Here is a 26,935-nt window from a genome sequence, read left to right as displayed (position 1 = left end):
TTGGCAGAAATTGTTTTGCACAGACGTGGTTAGACGCCAAAAGCTACAGGAGCTCGTAGGATGCGAGACAATATCATGGCCAATCTGAACAATGCGTTATGCATCCGCTCTTATGTATGCCTTCTTACAGGACTTGGATTCTTTGTTGTAGGATGCTTTCAGAGAATCAATGTTCAAAGCCCTCCAAACAAAGCTATTGATCCACGCGCGATTGATGCCGCCTGCTTGGATGACACAGAATCGGCACATTCACGAGTTAACCAATTGAAAGAACTTACGTCTCAGTATAATTATGTCATTACTGTAGTGAGACCAAAACTTTTTTACATGTACCCATAATACAGATGCATGCATTTATTTAATCTGCCGGTGTACACCAGCTAAAAGTACCACCATCCTTCCCATGATAAACTTGTTACCTTGATATATTTCATTGTGTGATCTTGTGCTTCAATTGCTGTTTTGTGGGATATCGTGCATTCTTCGTCTCCGTAATTATCTGTATTTTTATTTTTGGGCTTTTTATTATTTTTATGCCAGCGTCATCACATAAAACTTTTATCTCCTATTTTTACACCCTTTAGGATAAAATTTTTACAAACTTTGAACGTCATATTTATTTATATTTTATGAAAAGCTTAAATAATGTTTCAAACTTCTAGCTTTAAAAATGACGTAATTTCCATACAAACTCTCATTCCCAATTTCCTTACAGCCCTTTTTTCGCATTAAAAAAGTCCTATGTCGTTTCCCAGGACCCAGACTATTTCTGCATCAAATTTTATTTTAAGCAGTTTAGTAGTTTAGGCGTGATTACATAACAGATAAACATTATTAAGAGTTAGTTTCATATATATAATATTAGTAACTATGAGCAAGACTCTTGAAACCATATTCCACAATCGACGTGCCTTGAAGGGTTTAGGGCGCGCTATTCTAAATTAATTTATCTCGTGAAGGAAAGAATGTGAGGAATACCTTAGTTGACCGACGAAATTCTGCAACGTACAGTGGAGCAGCGTGGTAGGTCATTTCCAAACCTTCTTTAGTCTTAGTAAGAGAAGATATCGTCGCACTAATGTGGGGCACTTACGAACTGTCATTTATTTTTATATTTCCAATACCGATAATTTGTTTTAATACTATTTAAAAATTAATATTTATGCATTTCTGGGTACATAGTCGATAATATTGGTTAAGGCATCAATACTAGATACTCTATGAAGTGTTTTAAGAATAATAATCAACAAAGGAACTAGGTGTCACAAAAAAAAATATGGCATCGAAGTGCCAATATTTGGATAGTTTACCTTATATTGATATTCTAAATATGAAAATTATACCTAATAATTTGTATGTTTTATGTCATTACTTATCTGTTGGTTTTGTCGAATATATTTATTTTAATCTGTCAACTTGTAGTGACTGAGTGGTGACGTTTTCGATATAAGTGCGACAGCGACGGGATAGGCTTAATGCAAATTTCTTAAGAAAAACCGGCTGTATTTTCCGGTATTTGTTTGTGTGATTGGTGATACATGATTATGTGTTTTCCATTTTTATATGTGAATAATTTATGATAGTTTTCGCGTAGAAAATTATACTTATAGACACTGAGTTACAACACACAATGTCTCTAATCTCGTATGTGATTTGCGCTTTACTGCTGTTGACACCTATAAGAGCTTTTTATTTACCGGGATTAGCACCTGTAAATTATTGCAAAGTTGGCGAAGACAATGGAAAGTCTTGTAAAGTAAGTATAGATCGTACCTCTGAGCACTATCAACGTTAGCAACGTAATTATCTTTATTTGACTGCACTGTGGACCACGTTTATTGTAATTAATTAAAACTTCATTAATTTCTTATCTTGATTACATTATTCCAATAATAAATATTGTAGCACATAATACTCATTTTCAATTGTCATATTTAGCATAATAATTTGTATCATGTCATTTTATTCTATAATATGTCGTAAGTCGTGCGTATATAATGAAATCATAAACAAATGGAAAATATTAATAATTCATAATTTATTTGCAGAATGAGATTCCCCTGTATGTAAACAGATTAAATACAGAAGAATCAGTAATACCATTTGAATATCACCACTTCGATTTCTGTCTCTCTGATGAGACTCAATCACCAGTTGAGAATCTTGGTCAAGTTGTTTTTGGTGAAAGAATAAGACCGAGTCCATACAAGTTGAACTTTCTCCATGATGAGACCTGTAAAGCGGTATGCACTAAAGTGTACAAAGGCAGTGACCCTGAATCAATTAAGAAGTTGAACCTTCTTAAAATGGGTATGGCGCTTTACTACCAACACCATTGGATTCTTGACAACATGCCCGTCACTTGGTGTTACCTTGTCAGTGATGGAGGTAAAACATATTGCAGTACTGGATTCCCCATGGGTTGCCAAGTCAGAAAAGATTTGGTGAGTCTAATATTATTATTCTGTCTTAAATTATTATTATAAATTAAAAAATAAGTAAAGTAACAGCCTGTATATATTCTTCTGCTGGGCTAAGGCCTCCACTCCCATAGAGGTGATGGTTTCTATAAAATCTGTATTTATAATATAATAGTTGACATAATGTGAATTTATTTAAACATATATATGAACTATCATACGCCATACACTATGTAAAATATTAAATTATACTGTATAATCTCAAACTGAAGATTTAATGGTCATATTTTATGTCAGGTTAAGTCTGATCAAGCAACACTAACTTTTCATGGTCTAAATTTATTTTAATTCATATCTTGGTCAACAATGCAGGAAAACTTAATGAGTAAATGTTCATATATCAACTGAAATTCTGCCATGTTTATCCATTAATCTACTCTAGAGTAGATTTTTGATATAAGTTAAAAACTCATTCCTTAATGGAGAAAAGACTTTTTCTCAGTAGTGAGGTATTTATGGCCTTTTATATTTTAAAAAGTCAAAATATTTAAGAACGAAACAATATTTATGAGAATAAAATTTAATTTAAATTCATTTTGTGTTGTGACTATGATTGGTGTTTCCTAAATATCAAATACATATATCAATATATATTACTTTAAACTCAGAGCAAATTATAATATTAGTGTGATATTAGTTGATACTATTAATAAAAAGATGTTATCATTGCTACAATACATAATTTATCAATTATGTTTGTGATAATTTTTTTACCTGTTTTGTATGAAATAACATTTCATTTATAACTATTTTGGTAAATTTTATCATAAATACATTAATCGACTTATATTAAGAAACGTAAGAAATCATAAATAATCATACTTAAACTATACCTTACCCATTTGGTTATTCACATTTTGATAGATGGAACTAGTGAATGCAGTATATTTTTATTTTCTATTTAACTATTATCAATATCAAATATATAGTATCGATTATCTATTTTTATTGTTTTGTTTTAATAAAAAAATATACTTGTTTGAATAAGAAGTTCTATGCTTTGTTTTATTATTATTAAATGCAAAAAAAAATTGATTTAAAAAATTAAATTATATTTTGCACGTTTTTTTAGCAAATAATAGTATAAAAATAAATTATCGACTTGTTAAATATATACTACAGTATCAATTATGTAGTAGTGTATCGTATACATATAAATATCGTTCCTACTGAATGTTAAAGTGTTAGTAAACATTTAAGACAAAAAAAAAACAATAATCTAGATATGTGGTGGATGAAATAGCAGCAGATTACAGCCACATATATCTCAAATATTCTTCAGCATACTAATGCCGATACAATGCAATCGAATTAATAGGCACAATTCAAAGGATATGTAGTCAGAAATAATACGAATCGAACATTTAGAGCTAACAAGATGAACAAGATATTAAAGATTTTTAGTCCCGCCTTAATCCTTTTTACAGGATGCCTGAAAGTGATCACCTTTGCATAATTTAATCTACCTATTCTTATATTTTTGTTATTTGTTTACAATAAAAACTAAATAAATAAAAATAAATTCTTGGTATCAACTACAAACTACTACTACTCGACAAGTAATATTATTAGATTGGGAATGAGATATTTTTCCACAATATCAGAGAATACGAACCGATTATAATAAAATTAGGTTATCCGAAGAAAGTCCCATGCACGAAAACAACAAAATAAACCAATGTAACCGTAAATCTACCATATTATTATGTATCCAAGCTGTTATACATAAGATTAGGCAGTTACCTATTAAATTTTTTTATGTTAACGTTAAATTTTACGTAATCTTCAACAGTAACTTTCAATCAAGAAAAATATCAAAACGTAAAGTGAATAACCGAATGGATAAAGTATATATACACTATACTATTAAAGGTATGTGCAGGTGTTCGTCGATTTAGTGATTTCTCGTAAAAAATACTGATCCGATTAACATAACATTATATACTATTTATTTGGTTTATATAAATATTGCTTTTTAAACTTTGCAATTCGAAACAGTAGTGTTGCATAATTGTTAAATATGCGATATATTTAACAATTATAATAAAAAAATACACGAGACGTGTACCGGACGAATAGATGGACTATTAATAGTTGATAGCTAAATATTTAAAATACAAAAATAAAATCCTTTACGAAGTCAGGACGATAGTATTTAAAGTCGTTATTGCACAGTCGTGTGCACTAAATGTATAAACCCAATGTTTTTTTTTCTTTTACAATACGGTATAGATGCTAATCTTAATTATCACTATTTTATGACATTAATAATTTTAGGACACATGCACACCCATAGTGAATACAGCATCGAGTCCCTTCGGCACTTACTACTTGTTTAATCATGTGGATCTTGAGATCACCTACCACAGTGGAGGTGAAGAAGAGTGGGGTGTTGGTTTCGGAGATAACGGTGGACGAATCATATCAGCGAAGGTAAGCTGTCTGATGAAAGAAGATATACATAAACGAGGATGTTTATGTATATCTTGTTTTATATACACTTTTGTTCTAATAACAATAATAAGTTGTGGTTACCACTCGAAACTTTTTATATGTGTTTTTAATCTGCGGTGGCCTATCGAGGATCTTATCAGTAATGACAATTAAAGACAAGCGCATATCTGACGAAGCACAGGTCATAAAATGCTTGCACAGGTTTCTCACGAGCAGCACTTTAGGTGCGTAAAGTATGTTCGATATGCGTCACTTTTCTCTGTTAAATCGCTCCGCCCGCCGTTGCACGAAAAAGCGCGCACGCTCGTGCATACGATTCCTTTGTCCTTTTTGATGATCTCGAGAACAGTCGCGAAGTTTATATAATGAATCTATGAAATTTTGTAAATTGATTAACGGTAAACATTTCTGTACGCTTACACTTAACAGAAAAACTTATCGAAGTTGATCGCATAAGGCTCACTTTAGAATATTTTCTCCGATGAGACATTTTTATATTTAGCTATGAGAATGCAATTAATTTTAAAATTATATTTTTTTAAATCTTCAGGTGAAACCAGCTAGCATTAAGCATCGTAACGCAGATAACCCTGACTGCAACGTCCGCAACAGCCCTCTAGAAATACCCAACACACTAACCAGTAGCGAAACGTTCAGCGTAACTTACTCCTATCGTGTAACCTACATCAAGAATAATACGATCAAATGGTCATCGAGATGGGACTACATTCTGGAATCCATGCCCCAGACGAATATCCAGTGGTTTTCAATTTTGAACTCACTCGTGATAGTACTTTTCCTCAGCGGCATGGTGGCGATGATTTTGTTGCGGACCCTACACAAAGATATCGCTAGATACAATCAAATGGAATGCGGAGAAGACGCCCAGGTATATTTTAATCGTCAAATATTTGAAATGGTTTTTTGACAATTAAGTATAATGATTACATCATGACCTTTTGATACTTCAGGAGGAGTTTGGTTGGAAACTTGTGCACGGAGACGTGTTCCGGCCGCCCCGCCGCGGTATGCTCCTGGCTGTGTTCCTCGGATCTGGATCTCAGGTAATTCGGATTATAGAAGAAAAAAAACTCAATAAAATATTATGTTTGCCTGAGTCTTCGAGTCGAAGGAAATGTTTTCGTACCTGTAAAGCGTGCGACGCTCTCCAGGTGTTCGGCATGACGCTGGTGACGCTGGCGTTCGCGTGCCTGGGCTTCCTGTCGCCGGCCAACCGCGGCGCGCTGATGACGTGCGCGCTGGTGGCGTGGGTGCTGCTGGGCGCCGCCGCCGGCTACGTCAGCGCGCGCGTCTACAAGAGCTTCGGCGGCCGGCGCTGGAAGAGCAACATCCTGCTCACCTCCATGGTGTGTCCGGGGTGAGTGCCGGCTGCGTCTCCCTCGCTTGCGGCGCTCCTCACCCCCGAATAAAGTATAAAAACGGGACACGTTTTATCATTTGTATGTATTCTAGAGTGGTGTTCTCGCTGTTCTTCATAATGAATCTGGTGCTGTGGGGCAAGGGCTCGTCGGCTGCGGTACCGTTCTCTACCCTGGTGGCTCTGTTGGCGCTCTGGTTCGGCGTGTCGGTGCCTCTTACGTTTATCGGCGCTTACTTCGGATTTAGGAAGCGGGTATGTTCTTTGAAATGTATTTTTTAATAATATATTGTAATTGTTTTATATATATATATATATATATGTGTATGCATTGTGTGATGTTTATAATGTTATTATTATTATTTGTTTATTAAAGATATATTTAAGTTATATTCATAACCTGAGTTTGTTTATCCATTTCAAATTGTTGTGATTAGTTTCTCAAAGTTATATATTTTCTTAACATTGGAAAATGTGAATTATTGCATATCTAGATAAATAATACATCTCAAAAGTTTGTAATGCTTATGTTCCCTTGTTCACAGATCCTGGAGCACCCGGTGCGCACGAACCAGATCCCGCGGCAGATCCCCGAGCAGTCGCTGTACACGCAGCCCGTGCCCGGCATCGTCATGGGCGGAGTGCTGCCGTTCGGCTGCATCTTCATACAACTGTTCTTCATCCTCAACTCGCTTTGGTCCAGTCAGGTACGTCGTAATATTTATTCCGATTTATTTTTTTATAGAGTAAGTACAAGCGTTGATGGTAACATTGTACTTTTTTCTTATCTAAGCTTATCGATAAAGTTATAACTCTTTATCTATTCCATTCGAAGAAGGAATAAAGATAATAAACCATAGATTTACGTGCGCCACGCAATTTACTAGAAGCTCAGTTATAACACCACACTATTCCACCAAACTACTTATATGCACTTTAATTTTACTTCCAAGTATCGTTCAAAGCGCCACATTTAGCAAATCGAAAATAATGAGTATCATAGATTGAATAATTATTCAATCGATATTATAGGTATCAATGAACCAATATTTCACGTCAATTCAATGTCAAATTTTGTTTATTTGGCTTATGTTTTATGGTTAGAATAGACTGTACATATTTAATTTAGAATTACATTCCTAATATGAATTTTTTTTTATAAGAATATTTTTTCTTATGTTTTTGTTTTAATCCGTCTATGGTAGATGCAGGTAGGAAACACCTGCTCCTCACATATTCTACGGCCAAACTGCAGCTCTTAGTATTGTTGTGCTCCGGTTAGAAGTGTGAGTGAGCCAGTGTAAAAACAGGCACAAAGAATATAACGTCTTAGTTCCCAATGTTGTTGGCGCATTGAATATTTAAGGGATAGTTATTTTTTCTAACAGGGTTTTTAAAGTCTTCGTAACTCTGTTTCCATACATTTTCGTAATGTAACAAATAATCTATAACAGAAATTTTGTCAATAATATTTCTACATCATTATGTAACATTTTAGATGTACTACATGTTCGGTTTCCTGTTCCTCGTGTTTGTGATCTTGGTGATCACGTGCTCCGAGACCACGATCCTGCTCTGCTATTTCCACCTGTGCGCTGAAGACTACCACTGGTGGTGGCGCGCCTTCCTCAGTTCTGGTTCGACTGCCGGCTACCTATTTATATACTGTTGCCATTACTTTGTGACCAAATTAAACATCGATGACGCCGCTTCGACCTTCCTCTATTTCGGCTACACCTTCATAATGGTCTTTTTGTTCTTCTTATTGACGGGAACAATCGGTTTCATGGCCTGCTTCTGGTTTGTGAGGAAAATATACAGTGTAGTCAAAGTCGATTAAATTTATTTTAGGGATTTAGTATAAGAACGATTATGTTGGTACAGCGGTGATGTTTGTGGAACTGGAATTTTTATAATACAATATGTCGCGCCACGTGGACGTGCGTTTTAAAACAACTATAAATATATATATTAATTTATTAAGTAACAATTACTTTTTCAATCAAGCCAGTCACTAAAAAAAAGTTAATACGTTTTTATTTATGATGCTCTATATGAAAAGGGGGGTGATTTTTCATTTTTTTTTTTTAAATATTTAAGTATTTGTCTATGACAGTTTTTGACTAAAGTTAAGGTGTAAGTTGTTATGGCTTTGAACTATAAAGTATTGCCATGACAGTTGGAGAGACTGCTGTACACAATGTGATTTGTATAAAAATTTCTATCGTATAAAAACTGGTAGTCATACAATCGTTTTAATGTCCGTTTATTTTAGTTTTATGCTTAGATTATAGAGTCCTAACGGGAAATAATTCGTAAAAAACTTTTAATTAATATAGCAAATCAAGATAAAAAGTTTTTGTTAGTTAGGAAAAAATATTCGAAATCATTGTAAACTACATTTTAATCGAAGAAATTTGTCAATGATTCTTTATGTTCTTGTTGGGAAATATAGTTCCATTGTAAATAAATTGCGAGGTGAACTTGAGTTAAATCGATTGTGTTAAATGTGATGCACAATAATAATTTCACTACACAAACTATTGGAAATATCTTTTACATTGTAGGTACTTAATAAAAAAAAAACAAAGAAATTGGACTTAAATGTGGTTTACAAAATTAAACAATAGCAACATTTGACATATTTAGCCCAGTCACTAAATTCAAAAAACAAATCATGTGTTTATGGATAATAAAAAAAACTAGTTGATACTTATAATTTTCTAGTGATTCTATTCTTTCCGACGTTTAACTCTGTATATATGGACCTACAAACCATGGTAGCTTTTTTTATTAAATCTCAAAGTTAATTCCACTATAAGTAAGCAAGAAAACCTTTTTCTTGAATATAGTAACTGGGCAATAGTCGATAGGTAAAGTGCTACATGCATGAGTTTAACCATCACAAACGCAACTATGTATAGCTTTGTGTGGATATGGCATATGCAACAATGTTATTTAATAATTATTTGTGTTAGCAAAGTCTATTGCACTTCAATGTGTTGCAGCATTGTTACAGTCTTTGGTTTTTATACTACACTTTGTATATTATGTGATATGTCCCTTTTTAACTATAAATAAATTAAAAAAATTGTAATTACAGATCAATGTTATACAGATTTTATGTTCATACTAAAAGTATTAATTGATGTTATCTTTTTGTGATGAGTTGCTGTATTTTGAGTAACATTTTCATTAAAGTTTATCTGTATATGTTTCAAACTGTGCTTTATAACTTCAAAACAGTTGAATGTAAACAATAAATTGACTATTTTATAAACTTATTTTATTTTAACAAAGTAGACAATTTGCAATTCACAGCCACAAAATATATTAAGAACACGTCTAACAGAGTTAAAAACTACATCGTATATTAGTTTTATAATTAAATAATTTTGTTAAGATATTAATCACTGTCACTTTCGGACAACTCCGCCTTTTCTTTAGGTGCGGGAAGTTTTCTTTTAGTAGTCTTCTTTCTTTTATCAATTTTAGTTTTTCGAAACAATTCTATAGCCTTCATTTTATTTTGTAATAAACTTTGTTTATCTTTTTCTCTTTGTGGTATGATTTCCTGATATCGATCTGTTTTAGGAACAGTTACATCAATTTTATTCTCAGTTACATTAGATGTAGATGCTTTAACAATTTCATGTATATTTTTCAGTTCATCTTCATTTTTGCTTCTTTTAGCTTTAGACAATGCATTTGTGTTGCTACTTTTTTTACCCTTCCGCTTGAGTTTTACATTATTTTCTGTTTCTTCATTATTAACTTGCACTTGGCATGGTGCCATTTTTTGTACTGCAGCTTTAACTCTCTTACTCATTTGATCCTCTAATGTTTCTAAATCTATTTTTCTTTTGAAATAATCATGAACAGTTTTCTGTGTTTTTCTCTCAAGTAACCTCTTTAATACTGGTTTTATAATTTCATCTAGCTTATTTTGTGACCATCCAAACTTAGCCTTTGTGTAATCCCTTAATATGGTGATATCAATCTCACCCCATGTAAACTTATCTTCACTTTTTTCAACATTTGGCTCCAAGTATGCCTGAACCACCTTAAATAAATGAAATAATATTCAATAACAAACAACAAACATAAATAGATGTAAATAATTTTAACAGAATAGTATCTAAAAATTAAAAAAAATATACATAAAACTCACTCTCACACTAGGAAAATCATCAGCAAGGCTGACATTTTTTAACTTTTTCTTTAAATTTACATTATCGGTTCGTTTTCCTGCTTTCACCCATTTTTTAAAGTCTTGTAAGCCAGTGACAATCTCTTGATAAAGTGCTTGTTTATTGGAACATTCACTGAGTAACTTTTTTTTGTTGAAAGGGAATGAAGCTAGTATCTCTAGTGCAGTAACAGGACCAACCTCAGCTATTCCTGTTGTATAATCACTTCCAACTAATAGCGCTAACAGTATTAACTGCTCTCTAGTTAAATCTGAAATCATTCAAAAATTGTTCTCAATAATAGCAATATTAAATAAGTATATACTAAATATGCAGTGGGCATAAAAGTAGAATCCCCAAGTACAACTTATAAAGGTAAAGAACACTTTACATTATGTTAGGTTAAGAAATTATTTATTCGGTCAATACGAAAATTAAGATCGCCGATGATTTAGTTTTAAAAAAGTAGTTAACCTTATAAAAATTATAAACTACATGTAACATTGGACAAGATAACTAGAAAAGTTCGGACTAGATACACTATAACATACGTGGACATACAATTCGTTTTACTAAGGCAGACCCTTTAAAGGTTCAAATGTAATTTGAAAAGAAAAATTTTGTCAAGATGACTGATAAAATAAAAATGCAAAACTAGTACACAATACTTTCTATAAAAGAACTACTTCTTTATAAAAGGAATGGTAACAAGTATTCTAGTTAGTAACAGTTAAAACCAGTGGATATATTTTCTGATGGGATTAAAATCAATTAGCATCAAAATTGTAATAACAAATGACATGCGACACGCATGTGGTTATTACCGAGTAATTATTATTAACACTTATCAAGTGGATCTATCTATCAAGTGGAGTTATCGAGGAATACTCCACTTGTTTCGAAAAGACAATTCTCGTCATCTTACAGCTCATTATAAGATTATTTGCAATTTAACTAATACATTTGTTTATTATGTACCTATATATTTGTTAATAAATACATAATAATATTTATTTTCACTTTTCAGCATTGTTTTTTTGACGTATTTATATAGTTGTGACTTTTGTGTCTATAATTTTATTAGTTGTCCAATGTAATACATGTTATTCTTATTTAATTAAATAAATCAATTATTACAAAAACCCTTGTATATTTCTAAACCTAACAAAAATACGTCATTGTGCAGATATATTACAGATAAATAGAAATCAATCATTGTAAAACATTTATTATTAAGTAAACTTTACTACATTTTTTTGTAATAAAGGCTTTACATATATACTTACTAAAAGACTTTTCAATCCTCTCACTTAAATACTGAAGAACATGTTTCTTTTGATTGAAGAAGTTTTTATAAACTGTTTGGCCTCCAAATAACCATATATCACTATCATCTGTTATTGTACCATCAGTTAGTTTCACATTTTCTAGAAAAGCACATTGTGCTTCTGCTTCCATAGGTGCAACAATGTATGGAATGCCAAAAACTTGAAGCAGTTCTTGTGCTTCTTTGGTTATTTCTGCAGTAATGTTTCGACCTATCCTGTCTAAACGTCCTTTTTCTTGAAGTAGTTCCTCTTCCTCAATTTCAATTTCAGTCACCATGGAGTTGAGGTTTTCTGTTGAAATATTTTCTTTTACAGGTACATTTGTTTTTTTAATCGATTCATTAATTTTGGTTTCAGGTATTGTAGTTTTATTATAGTTTTTATCAACAGTTGTTTTATTAAAAACAACTTCATCTGAATCACTTTTTTCAATAATATTAGTAATTTTTTTATCATCTTTATTTTTGTCATAAGGTTCTGGTTGGATTGGATGGGGGGGTGCTTCATTTGTTTGTATTATTTTTAATTTTTCCTCATTATTCTTGTTAGTACATTCATTTGATATGTTTTTCGTTTCAGTGAATTCAGAAAATTTGCCCATGTTTGCAGCATTTAACACCTTTTCATTTTCTTTATCAAAAATATCTGCAAAAATATCATTTTCTATTTTTTCTCCCATATTAAGAGTCAGCTCTATAGTTGGTTTATTTGGTTTTTGATCATTATCCGATACTTCTTCAAATTCATCTTCACTGGAACTCGATAATTCATGATCATCTTTTTCTATAGGAAATATAAATTCCTTTGTTTCTAACACATCATCTAAGCTATCTTCAAGTGAAATAACTTGGTTCTCAGAGTTTTCAACAAGTATCACTGAAGCTTGGGTGTCATTCATTACATTGTCCTCAATTTTAAATTTTTCAGTGTTTATTGAATTTGAGGGAGACCTATTGTTGCTGGCTAATTCAACTTCTTTAATATTTTTTAAATGTTTACAACTCTTTACTTTGTTGTCTATTTCACCTCCTTCATCACTAGACATTAATGATATGTTGTCCTCAATAATTGTTTTCTCTTGTTCAAGTTCCTCTATTATTTTATTGATATTATTCTCTTTTGAATTAATTTTAGGTTTTTGTTTAGGAGCAACTAAATTATCTATGGCTTTATGTGTAAAGTCACTATACTGCTTTATATAAGCTTTTGCTGATGATATATCTGGCTGTCCGAAACCATCACATTCATCATCACTGTAATCAGAATCTGATAAGAATGATGTCCATGATTCATCAGTTTTAGATGCACAAACACTTGTTTCACTCTCATCCATACATTCTAATGACATTTGAATAGCTTTTTGCAGATCATCTTCTAATTCATCATGCTTTGGTGATTTATTTTCCTGATTTTCTGAAGAACTACCAGGTTTACTTGTGTCTGATTGAGTTGTTTGTACAGACCCACCAGGTTCACTTGTTTCTGTTTTTTTAATAGCATCAATTTCTCTTTTTTTTGCATCAGCTAAAGCTTGTTGAACATTACTTATAAATAAATATCTAGTTGTATTATTAGAAGCTATACGACGACTGGGCAAACTTTCAATTTTTGTATCAATGCCTTCTTCATTAAGTAGTGACTCTAATTCATTTAAAGACATACATCCATCACCCATTTCCTTTTCTGTTTCCTCCAGACATTCTTGCAATTTCCTTCTTTTCAGTAATCTTTCCAGCTACAACAAAAGTCTAGTCAGAAATCTATTTTTATATAGTAATAGGACAATTTTAATGTACTAACTTGAAAATTAGAGAAGTTATCGCTTTTCTTTGGTAAAATGTGAAGTTTCCCCCATGAATTCATTTTTCTCGTTTCTTTTAGTTCCACAAGTAAGTCATATTTCTCTTTTAAGGGCATGTTCTTGATATTTTCAGATTCAAGATCAACTGTGTGTAAATCTACACTGGAAGTGCTTGTACTTTGTTCATCTTCTGATCTGAAAATTATTTTTGTTACTTTCTTATATTTTCATATCTAAACATATTTTTTTGATTTTAAAATATTTACATACTCTGATTCAGATTCTACTTCCTTTTCCGGTAGTGCCGGTAATTTAAATAAGTCATCATTATTTTCCACTTGTTTATTTTTCTTTGGTGAAATTTGTTTTCCAAGTAAGCTATTGATTGCTGTTCTTTTACCTAAAAGAAGTGCTAATTCACGTTTCAATCTTTCAGATTGAGAATTATACTTTGTTTTGTTGTCTTGTCTTTTGGCCTAAAAGTAAAATTAATCATAATATTAAGTCGATAACTTAAACAATATAGATTTTATTATTACCATGATGTAAAAAGATGAGGTAAGTATAGGAATAACAATTTGGTAACTTACAATTGTTTCTTTTTTTAAATCTGGAAAACCTCCATCAAAAACAAAAACAGGTTTAACTCGAAAGTATAGTAATTTGCAAAGTCGTTGGAAGAGACCCATAAGATGAGCATTGGCAACTGGAGCTCCTTTTGCATCTTGATATCCTTTCACCATCTGATGCAACCATATTGAAATGTCTGTGTGTATAAATAAATAATGTCATGCCAAACTTAACAATAATATGATATATAATATTTTATTTACTTATGTATATAAAACCTACCAACGGCCAATACTTTGTTTTCAAGTGTCTCTACTGGCACCGGTTTGCCGGCAGGCTCAATGAGACGCCAGAGTCCAGTGACTCCCATATCGCGTGCGATTAAATTCTCGAACTGATTTTTTGTTTAACTAATCTATATAACAGTATACATAACAAAGGTCGTTTCCCACGAGATCTCCGGTCAATCGTCGGTCTCTTCCTCACACATTGCAACCTTTTCGCTCCGTGAACTCAACTTATTTATCACACACACAACAACAATACGAAATGATGCCTGCTACTGGCGCATGCATTCGTAAGTGTTCGGTTCACTACATACAATATCAAATGTTTTACTACACCGCGACGCCCACTCTTTCCCACACTTTATTTTCTCACGCCCCATGCGTAACCCCACATCCTATGACCGGCAGCCTGTCAGTCGACTTGACTCGACGTGCCGAAGCCGACCGTGTTACTCGATTTTATTCGCGCGCGTGTAATCGACAACACGCTTGCACATCACTCTGTGTCTATGGCTCTCCTCTCCTTGACAGTTCATATTTTTAGCGTTGTCGTATCGTATTTATACTCGAATAAACATAAGTTTTAATAAACTTTTCATAAGTAAAATCAAACTCGTTTTACCCTAAATAATTATTAGATGACAAGAATGCTGTATATATATTTAATAATAAAACGCAATTCAAGAAACATTATATGGACTATCTGAAAATTCTACCAACGAACAGGTGTTATTGAATGACTGTGTGTTAGAGTTCCCATCGTAATTATTTATTTATGGTGATGTGAATAATACAAGTGTATTGCTATTGATCGATCCAAATACGGAAAAACTCAAGTGTGTTAAGCCCTAAAATATACAAATAGAAAAAGTGTCAAAGTATATAAACAGGCTCAAACTTCGTCTCGACAAGAAAGACGCTAACAACTTCAGGATTTTGTTTACACGATGTTTTTTGGTTCTAAAGTAATATTCTATCAACAAAGATAAGGATTCAAAAGAGGCACCATGTGCAGATGTTATCACAGTTTATACATTATAATGTTTAAATCAAGGTGAGAGTACGCCGTGGCGAGCATGCCTCACCAGTACGGCGCGGGCGCGGGTGGTATGGGCGGGGGTCCACCGTCGCCGCCGCCGCAACACGGCGCGCTGTACCCGCGCTACGCCGCCGCCGCGGGCCCCGGCGCCGGCGCCTACCGCCCTGAAGAGCGTCGATTGACACGCGAAGCCATGGAACGATACCTTCGCGACCGCTCTGATATGGTCGTAGTCATTTTACATGCAAAAGTTGCTCAAAAATCATATGGAAATGAGAAGCGTTTTTTCTGCCCTCCACCATGTATATATTTATTTGGTGATGGCTGGCGGCTTCGGCGTGAGCGTATGTTACGGGAAGGTGAGACTGAGCAGGCATCTCAGTTGTGTGCATTTATTGGTATTGGTAACTCTGACCAAGATATGCAACAGCTGGACCTAAATAATGGCAAGCAATACTGTGCTGCAAAGACATTGTACATATCAGACTCAGACAAACGTAAACATTTCATGCTATCCGTTAAAATGTTTTATGGTAATGGTCACGATATCGGTATTTTTAATAGTAAAAGAATAAAAGTAATATCAAAACCATCGAAAAAGAAACAATCACTAAAAAATGCTGATCTGTGTATTGCTAGTGGAACCAAGGTAGCTCTATTTAATAGACTAAGATCACAAACTGTATCAACAAGGTATTTGCATGTTGAAAATGGAAATTTCCATGCATCCTCCACCCAATGGGGGGCATTTACGATTCATTTGCTCGATGACAATGAAAGTGAGTCGGAGGAGTTTGCAGTGAGGGATGGATATGTTCACTATGGTTCTACTGTGAAACTTGTATGTTCGGTGACAGGGATGGCTTTACCTAGGCTTATTATTCGTAAGGTAATTCACAGGTTCTTTTTCAAAGTATATTATGGAACTATATTTAAAAAGAATTTATTTCAGCATTCACTTATACAATTGGAAAAACAATTTTCTGATTTAAAATTAGTAAATATTCTGAGAAAATAAAATTAAGCAATATTTTCTTTTATGTATATTTTATTTTTAAAGAAAGAAAATCAACTTGTACATGATTTTAAAAAATACCACACCTAATTTTTTTTTGTTAGTTATTTAAACCAATATTTTTTAGCTAAAAAGAACAAAAAATAATAAAATTTTGTAACAAGCAGATTTATCAATATTTATAGTTATGTTTAAAAATAAAGAGATTGTTTAAACAGCTTTTATATAAACATTTTTAATGTTTAAATTCAATTTAAATGTTTATAATCAATCCAAGGATGCTATTATTTTCTTTATATTTTGACATGAAGTATACCTGAGCTCACATAACTCACTTCTCATCAGGTTGACAAACAAATGGCTCTTCTAGAAGCAGATGACCCTGTGTCACAGCTACATAAATGTGCCTTCTACATGAAGGATACAGAACGCATGTATCTGTGTCTTTCTCAAGAGAGAATCATACAGTTCCAAGCTACTCCATGTCCAAAAGAGCCAAATAAAGAGATGATAAATGACGGAGCCTGTTGGACAATTATATCCACGGATAAGGCAGAATACCAGTTTTACGAAGGAATGGGTCCAGTGAGGTAAATTATTTGTAATTTATTTTAGATGTAATGATCTCCAAAAAATAATATGACTAAAAATGTGGTTTTTATCTTTGCACTGTAAGGTTGATATTTTCAATTGCATAAACAATATCACTAGACTATTATATATATCTGTAGTCACCAAATTATAGAAATATGTTACACTACCAACATAATATTTGTACAAGAGATATGCATAGAACAAAATTTACGAATTTAACTTCTCTAGTCAAAGATTATCATCATTGTATATTTTTTTAATTCAACGTTTTTTTTCCTAGTTTGTAAAATGTTAAATAAATTTTATTTTTATGAAACATTCCAAGTAATTTAATAAGTAAAGTAATAAAAATTCAGTTAAATAAATTAGGTGAAAAACAAATAATGACTAATTGTTTGTGACTTAATACAAATACTCAATCACAAGAAATTATTTTATTAAATAAAAAAACAGACCATGTGCGTGTCGAACTTGCGCACCAATAAAGTATGAACTACTTAAAAAATCCCGTCAGTCCAGACTATGCTTCTTTAACGACCTCGGTCCCGGATTCGATTCCCGGCCGAATCGATGTAGAAAAAGATCATTGGTTTTCTATATTGTCTTGGGTGTGGGTGTTTGTGGTACCGTCGTTACGACTGTACTACTTACAGTGAGATCGGAGTAATGTATATGATGTAGTCCAATATTTATTTATGCTCAAAAGTACTTGTTTTGTATTACCGTGATCGTACATTTACGTTATTGGGAAACAGCTTTTTGTTAATTGTTTTATTATACAGTACTAGCCACCCGACCCTACTTCACATGGGTATAAACGTATAGACATATATATAATTCTTAAATTGAAGAACTACATATATATATAAAGATTTAAAAGAAAAATATCTGTTTTTTCGGCTAGGAAAGTTGATATTCTCGGCGTTTCTCTACTATAATATGCATGTATTTTTCATACAAACCTTCAATCACTTCGTTTATTCATAAACCGCATTTAATTCGTTGGGTAGTTGAAAAGATCTAAGCGTACAGACGGCGGAAGCGATTTTATATTATACGTCTTTACAATAAAAAAAGTTTCATACTTGTATATATTCATATTCTAATAAACTTGTAAAATACGAAGGACGTAAATAGTATCTAATAATTCTAATGGAATTATGTTCATCGGGCTTCCTGGTCCTTCGTGTTCCTTCTGGGTAGTCCTAATAATCACTACCAGTTTGACAGCAATACTTTGCATGTATGAGTTTTCCACTTTGCAAAGTCAACACACATATATGCGATTCTTTAATAAATTGTCCATGAGGGATACCAATTAATAAATGTAACGCATAATACTATTGTGTACAAGATTATGTACGTTGTAGCCAACTAGTTTAATTAGCCTGTTTAATAAACCGCCTAGCCATCTTACTAAACGTCGTTATGTTGAAGAGCAAATTTCCCTATAATATAAACGGAAAATGTATTTTCTGAATGTCATTCCGACCGCTGATTGAACGGCGCCGCTTTGTAAAAAGGCTACGCTGTTAATCGAATGGTTTATTAAGATTATTGGCTGTGTCATATACATAATTATTTCATAAATAAACGTAATTTTATCGCAGATTATGTAAATTAAATTGTCTATGATGAATAAAAGAGAGTACTACTAGAACAGATTTACTTGACGGTTCTTTTTTTTAGAATCTATATTCCGAACATTATTATTTCATTGCATCCGGTAGCATTACATTGATTTGTCTTATATTTGTATTATATAAGGCGGAGGTGCATCATTCGTCCATCTGATGGTAAGAGGTCACCACCGACCATAGACATTGGCGCTTTAAGAAATATTAACTATTCCATATATCGCCAATGAACTACCAACTTTGGGAGCTAAGATATTATTTCCCTTGTGGCTGACTAGCACTGGCTCACTCCTCGTTCAATCTGGAACAAAACAATCCTAAGTTTTATTATTTGGCGGTAGAAAATCTGATGAATGGATGGTACTCTAACGCGCTTGCATAAAACCGTTGGTAATGTGCCTCATATCTCTGATCGTGCCGGATATATAAAAAAAATATTTTGTTTTAACTGTTTGGCTCTGAAACGAAAAAGTGAGCCCGTGTTAATATGGTTAAGTATTAAAAATTAACATTTAACATACTAGGGCCCATGGTTGTTCGAAGTGTAAGAGTTAATTTTTAAGTCAGATTCCAAGTTTACAAACGCTTCGATGCTTCAATTATACTAACTGGTGCGAATAAGGAGGAAAGTAAAAAAGCAAGAGATGTTATAATGCAGACGTATGCGCAAAAATATATTCTCACGCTCATTCTGTGAGACTGCAATCCGTCATGTTTAGAGATAGTACCGACGGCTTTACATTCTTAAATTTAATTGCACCTACGGCGACCAATCTCAAGGATTGTCTCAAGCGCTGTAGATATAGTGCAGGGAATGCTCAGCTCTTTTAGCTCAGCTTTTCTCTTTTATTATTTTGGGATGGCATAGGCAGTCCGACGCGACCGAAGATACAGGGCCGGACCGTAATTTTAGGGGGCCCTGGGCTAACACTACGTAGGGGCCACCTAAGATTTATCTGAACATAGACTTGAATTAAATTATATTGCAGGACTCGCAGGGCTGCAAACCATACGATCTGTTTAATTTAATAAAGTTATGGATTATTTCGCATTATAGTCTATTTTTAACTTTGACTTGACTTAGCTGGGGCCCCCTTGAATACACGGGGCCCTGGGCTGAAGCCCAAAAAACCATATGGTAGATCCGGCCCTGCGAAGATATAAGGCACAGTAGGTGCTTTACGCAATTTCATAAGCACATGCGTGTAGCAATACTAATCTCCACAGATGTTCATAACAAAACTCGAAAACATTATAGCCTTTAAGTACTTTTGGATCTGCTATCAAATTAGCTATTGGACCAACGAGGCTGGCAGGCTGATAGTTTTGTATAGTTAACGGTATATCTTTTTGTCAACAATGTGATAGAAAAAACACCAGTGAATGAATGTAATTAATATTTTATTGTTTTGTATTGTTGAAGATGTAATAATATTTAGAAAATGACACAAAACGTAAAATTGAGACCTTTGAATATTAATATTCAAAAGAAGACATTAAATTTATGCTATTGCCGTCGGAAAATTAGTAAAAATGTAAAATACTTGTTTTTGGTATGTTAACTACGACTTAAAAAAAAGCGTTGTAACGTCCCTAAATTAAAAATATTATTAATATAGAAAAGAAACATTAAGTTCAAATCGAAACATCATTTTAACTTATTAATAAATATCGATGTTCGTTTACGTGTTTATCAACCAATGATACTGTAGTACAAGTATAATGTAATACTTTCTCAAACGACATAAATTCTATGAATTGACACACGGTAATCACCGCAGGGAGTACAAACATTTGAACTAGCACACAATCGCGTTACTGTTGAGTGACTGTAATGATATCTAATGATGAGAACAAGGGGCGGGATGCTAGGCCCCGACGTGTTAAACTGGGGGTCTTAACAATATACTTCTATTACAATTCTATTTTAGTTATAAGTTATTTGTATCTTGTAAGCTTTCTGTCATCGGATTTTTTTTAAAAGAATTTTTTTTTTTTCTAAAATTTTAGATACGGCTTGCTATTGGCAAAAATGATAATGCCTAAAATTCCGTAATTTGTTTTATAGGAACTAATAGTTTTAAATAAAAAGCAATTAAAATTTTTAATTAGAAATAATTAAATCTTTATTTTACTAAAATCTATATATTAGATAATTTCTGTTGTGGTCTACAAATTCAATTTTCATAGTTTTATGTATATATTTGGTCACATCTGTCGTAAAAGTACACAGGACGATAACAAGTATAACTCAGGCTGGGTATATAATGAGAGCTCCGTGTGAGCTGTTACGAAAATATACCTATATTATAATAGCTACCCTTTGTGTTTATAATTTATTACCAACCGTCGAGTTAGCATAAGTGGCATCGATATTCTAATAAGATTTAAATAAGTAACAAATATCTAAATACTAGTGTGATTCCAATGAGAATCATATTCTTGTGTATTCAATCGATTGTTATTCATCATGATTATTATTGATCATGATCGATCTCGATTATATTCCGTACCAACTTCGACCCAACCGCAACGGGATCGTTATGTTAGTAGAATTGGAAAACAGTCGAACGGCGAATAAAACGTTTCGATACGATTGCGATATATGATAATTTATTAGAATTGGCGCTCTAGCAGCATGTTGGAATAAGATCTTAACATTCTCCTCAGAGTAATAGGCCTGTAACCGTGCGTCAGATTGTAAATGCTTGGGACATTTATATATTCATTTTATAGTATTCGTTTTGTCGTTATTGGTTTAATATCAACATTCATTTGGTTTGCACTATTTTTGTTAGTTTAGAATTTTAATATTTCATTTAAAAAAGTGGTAATTTAATTTAATATTTTTCGTAAATACATATAGTGTGATACAAACGGCATCAGTCGTTGTATTTTCGATTACTTAATTTTTGCCAATAAGTTGCTGTTACGAATCAATATCATTCCATGGTCGATTAGATGGTTGCTATTCCATTACAGATTAATTATTTAAAACACCGTTAATTACTAGTTCGATATAAGTAAAGTACGAGTTGAATCGTCTACATCGATAGAATATGAATATTTAATTAGAATCGATTCGTCTTGTATGATTGGCATGGCATTCATATACGAAGTATTTGACATCGGTTTATTAATTAAGAGTTTTGAAGGTTCTATGGCGTAAGCTCTTATTAAAAAAAAATCATGTTTGATTGGACGACAATTTAAATCAAACAAAATTATTATTAACGTAAAGTTGGGAGCTAACTTACGTATATTTTTAATTTTTCGAATAAGGTACTATACTTATTTAGCGGTTACGCGTAAAACTAATGTTAGCAATGGGAACGATCGTCTGAGGGTCGGGATCGAATCTGTGATTTCAACATTGCTAGACGGTCCATTTAGCGTTCGGCTATCGAAGCGTCATTTGTTGTCCCTTTTGCCTGTTATTGTTATATCTATCACAAGGTATAATATAAAACAATACAATTGGGCGATAAAAAACATTATAATAATTTCATATAAAACTTTTTTTGTAAATATTTTTAAATATAAACTTAACAAATATAAATATATTTTATTCCACCAGGTCACCCGTAACACCAGTTCCGTTGGTCCACTCGCTGAACCTTAACGGTGGAGGTGACGTTGCGATGTTAGAGTTAGCTGGAGATAATTTCACACCATCATTGCAAGTCTGGTTCGGAGACGTGGAGGCGGAGACCATGTATCGTTGCGCTGAGTCCATGCTGTGTGTCGTGCCGGACATCTCGCAGTTTAGGGGACAGTGGCTCTGGGTTCGACAGCCGACACAGGTGAGGCAATTTTTATATTAATCTGACGTGATGATGGTTTAAAGATGATATATGGTTCAGTGATGTTCGGTTAACCGAGTTCGAGAAAAAATAGTTAATGCTCAGTATATATTATAGAGCACAAGTCTGTTTGTTTCTCATAAGCCAAGTACAGACGAAGGACCAACGGCTTTTCGTGATTTCCGAGGCACGCGACTGTAAACGCACACAACTTTCAATCTACATACGATTACTTAGAATTTCTTCTTCTACAAAACAATGATTTTTATTAGCTCGGGTCACCGGTTTAAATCTGTAAACACCAACCAGGCTGTTGGATTTTTAGTCTTACAATCCCTTTTTAGACTATTAACATTAAAATTTTAGACATAGAGACAAATAAAATATATTGTCTATTCCTATCGAACAAAGAATAAAAATAAACAAACCCTAGATTTACGTATTCCATGCAATTTGCTAATAGAACTGATATAGTATGCACTACAAGTAGTTCTTGTCTAATATATCTTTATTTTTAATACAACTGTACTACTTAACTACTTATATCCACTTAACTTTTACTTCCAAATCTCTGATAACAGCTTCGTCGACCTTCTAAACGGCATTTTTTTGCAAATCCATAATAAATATCAAAGATTATTCAAGCTCTCGACCAATGATATCGCGTCTATTCGATGTCAAATGTTGTTTATTTGACTTTTGTGCTCCACGGGAGTAAGCTATATGATATTCATTATGCGAAAAAATTGCGCTTGAAATGTCCGAACTTTAGAAGTTAAATAAAAGTGCAAGTAAGTAGTTTAGTGGAATACGATTGTATTATAAAGATATGTATATATATATATAATACGCAAACCTCATATTTTTTATATGTATTTTTTTTTTATTGAACTAGACTGCCTTATTTCCTGAGAACATGATAATGAAATTATTCAGAATACTTCATTCCAGGTGCCCGTGTCACTGGTGAGGAACGACGGCATCATCTACGCGACGGGGCTGACGTTCACGTACACGCCGGAGCCCGGGCCGCGGCCCACGTGCCCGCCCGTCGATGACGTCATGCGGCCCGACGCCTGGCACGACGCGCACCGCCTGCCCGACGCGCTGCAGTAGCCGAACGCCACCCGTCACTCCGCCGCCGACGCGCGTACACGATCCATCGACTCTGCAGCCGACATTAACTCGACTATTCATATTTTAATACGCTCGAAAGGAATCACTATGAAACACGAACGTTTGGAATTTATTTTGTCATCGGATTAACGACAAATTATTAATAATCGAGTTAATGAGCTGATAATACATTGTTGGTAGGATTTTTCTCATTTAAAGACCAAAGACGTGGACTTCGGCGAATTGAAACGAATTGAGAATAGTGGTATAGCGATGCTTATAAGTTTCGATAGTGCCTGTACAGTAGCATGTTCCTCGACGACCGCTCTGTTTGACTTCGCAGAAACATAGCGAGTCATCTAATGACATTCGATTGACACACGACGATGTATTTAGATCACTGACAGTCTATTTTGACTTCTATTTGTACATGGGAAGCAATATTAGTCATAATACGTACCCTTTCTCATTTAAAAGAAAATTTTATTAATTAGTCTTATACAATAAGATCGTTTTTTAAGTGAAATAAGCAGGTCGCTCGAACATGTTACAATCGTCATCGAAATATTTATAAACGAACCGCTTGTTTGATTTTGATTAAGATTTTGTAAAATACAACGTGTGCCTAAAATAATTAAGTAGATATTGAATATGTATGCCGAGATTATAACACCAAAATGCTATTAGGTTACGGTAGCAATTTTTATAATATGCTTTGTGAAATATGTCACTATTTTTTAATTTAATTGTATAATTTTATGTGGCCACGACCGAATGTCTTTATTCAAAAGCAATTGTTTCACTATGACCAGAGTCTTATTATAAATGTTTATTTCTATTGAAATGTCATAAATTAATTACAGGCATAGGGTGGTTCCTAAGCAGGCGTCGTATTTGCGCCATTTTGAAAAAATATATTAATAAGAGATCTCTCTGCTCTTGAATTTATTTCTTCGGGGCCAAATAGCTGTAAAATCCATGACGAGTCATTGTGTTTATTATATTGCTATTAAGTATCCGTAGATTTATGTGTTTTGGAAATTGGACTTTAAGTCATATTTGAATAGATCGGTGATTCGTTTGAACGTTGGATTATTCAAAAGGCAACTACAATATTTGGGAGCTATTCAATAAATACGATAATAGATTATAGATTATGTAAAATACGTAAAAATTATCAAAGATTTATTTTAATCGAGTTTGTAAACTTTCAAAGAATTTATTCGTTTCTACCTAATCACCTCACTGACGACGGAAGACGATTGTTCATCCACTGTCACTGTATGTATGTACATTACTATTACAGGCAATCCTAATGAACAAAGTAGATAAGTAGCTAGACGTAGCACATCTTATAATTTTAGTAAAACAGAACGTTTGAAATTATATTTATTTTATTGCGAATCCTTTGTACAATTTGTTTGGTGAAATTTGATGTGTATATTAAAAAGTGTGATTTCGAACATTCCACATGGAAAGTGTAATAAGTACAAAAGAATATGATATTTTTATATAAAAAAAAAAAATAAAAATAAAGAAAAAATAAAGGAAATTGTTTTATGAAATCGGTAGTGACAGTATTACAAGGAATTAGTTTTAGACGCGATTAAGAATTACGCCGTCAATTTATATGGAGTAAGCGATATCTCAGTTGGAGAACTATTCGTGCAATATTAACATTTTACGTTTGGTATGTCTTCGTGTAAAGAATCATGTTTAAGAATTTCTTGTTTTAAAATCATGTAATTACAATAATGTGATATTATGAAAGAGTAATTGATTTTAAAACGTGAATATTTTAGTAAAACTGAATTTAAATAACACATATCTTTTATTGCTTCAACCTCAAATTTAAATTATAATCGATCCAATTAAAATTTAAGTAAATTATACAACTATAATTTCTATGAATCTGTTTAAAATTAATGTCATCTTTAATTTGGATTTTTAGTCATATTATTGTGACATTTAAGTCATATTATTGTGATTAATTGACAGATAAAATGAGTTATAATATTATTTGAAATGTAATATTTATTTTTTTGAATATTCTCTATAAAGGTTCTATAAAAACAATGCAAAATTAAAAATGAAATATAAACGCATTTAACTTTGTTCGTCTCTCAATACAATTACAAAGACATAAAAAGTATTTCCCACAAGGTTGCTTAAATGTCTTAAAAGTCATATTAATTCGAATTAACAAGAGTCAAGTGTAATTAGCTGATTATGAATCAGAGTCGATCGAGGAATCAGAGCTGTGGGAACGTCTTCAGAACATCTTCACATGAACGCTCGGCAGCAAAGTTAGCACGAGGTAAGTTTAATTTAGCCCTTATATTGTGTGCAATAAGAGCTACGATAACGTGGCCTGTGACGCCGTCGTACACTTCCCCTATTCAGTTCCGCACCGCTGGGCCTGACCTCAGATAATCATCACAAGTTTATCGTCACACACTATTGTTTGCGGAGATTCATAAAGAAATCCGAATCATAATAATATATACAACGTATTAATGTTACATTTTTAAAGGTTAATTAATTTTCACTTTACATTTTCGTAAAGGTCAGATCGTATCGATTTATTTATATATTTTTTAAATTGATTAGCTTCATTTATATTATACCAAAGATTTATTCCACGTTTATGTCCAAAAATCTATTTTCGAATAATTAAAAAAATTATATATTCAAGAATGTATGAATAATTAATTTAAGATATCATAATAAATTATTAATGTTATCCTTGGCTTCGATAACGCTTATCAATGTGGTTATAATTATTTCAGCAAATTTTATGGGAATCCTGTTAATTTAAATAAACAAATACTTTTCTGTTACTCGAGCACATAGAAGGAGGATAGTTGTCATGTAGTATATATATATAAATGTATATACGTATGTATCTATTTTTAGGCACGCTTTGTGCACTACGCCCTAAAGATATAGATTTTAACATAAGTGTTGTTAAGCCGTCTCATCTTGCATCATAAAATCTATACACATAAGCGAAATACCACTGAATCATTCATTATGGAATTTTCGAAATTATAAGTCCGATTGATTTGAAATTTAGCAAAATGAAATTTAATTTAAAAAAAATCTAATGTATAATGTAAATTCTTTCGCTTATTGGATAGAATATTAAGGATTTTTATGAGTTTTAACAGTGTGAAGTCGGGACGGACGGCTGGTAGCAAATAATATAAAGGTAAAATAATAATATAACATGAATGTTACAAT

The 26,935-nt window shown here is 32.7% G+C and overlaps 3 protein-coding genes across 4 annotated transcripts; 2 read left to right on the top strand and 1 right to left on the bottom strand.

The window, feature by feature from the left end:
* The first annotated feature begins 1,421 nt into the window (after positions 1-1,421).
* Positions 1,422-9,592, top strand: LOC113394082 (transmembrane 9 superfamily member 2). Its single transcript, XM_026631284.2, has 9 exons — positions 1,422-1,756; positions 2,049-2,444; positions 4,758-4,913; positions 5,485-5,823; positions 5,906-5,998; positions 6,107-6,312; positions 6,408-6,567; positions 6,858-7,019; positions 7,811-9,592. The coding sequence occupies exons 1-9, from the start codon at positions 1,631-1,633 to the stop codon at positions 8,150-8,152; spliced, it is 1,980 nt and encodes a 659-aa protein (XP_026487069.1). The 5' UTR covers positions 1,422-1,630; the 3' UTR covers positions 8,153-9,592.
* On the bottom strand, positions 9,110-14,906 carry LOC113394066 (DNA excision repair protein ERCC-5 homolog). Its single transcript, XM_026631258.2, has 7 exons — positions 14,484-14,906; positions 14,222-14,397; positions 13,902-14,107; positions 13,631-13,826; positions 11,789-13,565; positions 10,484-10,773; positions 9,110-10,375 (listed from the first exon to the last, which is right to left on the bottom strand). Exons 1-7 carry the CDS (start codon positions 14,569-14,571, stop codon positions 9,719-9,721), a joined length of 3,390 nt encoding a protein of 1,129 aa, XP_026487043.2. The 5' UTR covers positions 14,572-14,906; the 3' UTR covers positions 9,110-9,718.
* Positions 14,907-14,938: 32 nt separating this feature from the next.
* Positions 14,939-25,513, top strand: LOC113394091 (suppressor of hairless protein). Of its 2 annotated transcripts, none has more exons than XM_026631294.2 (4): positions 14,939-16,416; positions 16,888-17,132; positions 22,351-22,576; positions 23,513-25,513. In XM_026631294.2, the coding sequence occupies exons 1-4, from the start codon at positions 15,565-15,567 to the stop codon at positions 23,690-23,692; spliced, it is 1,503 nt and encodes a 500-aa protein (XP_026487079.1). In that variant the 5' UTR covers positions 14,939-15,564; the 3' UTR covers positions 23,693-25,513. The 2 variants fall into 2 exon arrangements, with proteins under 2 accessions (XP_026487079.1, XP_026487085.1); XM_026631300.2 differs by having other exon boundaries at positions 14,948-16,416; positions 23,528-25,513.
* Positions 25,514-26,935: the final 1,422 nt, after the last annotated feature.

Source organism: Vanessa tameamea, chromosome 4, assembly GCF_037043105.1.
Source record: "Vanessa tameamea isolate UH-Manoa-2023 chromosome 4, ilVanTame1 primary haplotype, whole genome shotgun sequence".
In the NCBI taxonomy this organism is placed as follows: Eukaryota; Metazoa; Arthropoda; class Insecta; order Lepidoptera; family Nymphalidae; genus Vanessa; species Vanessa tameamea.
This window is presented reverse-complemented; position numbering and strand designations above follow the sequence as displayed.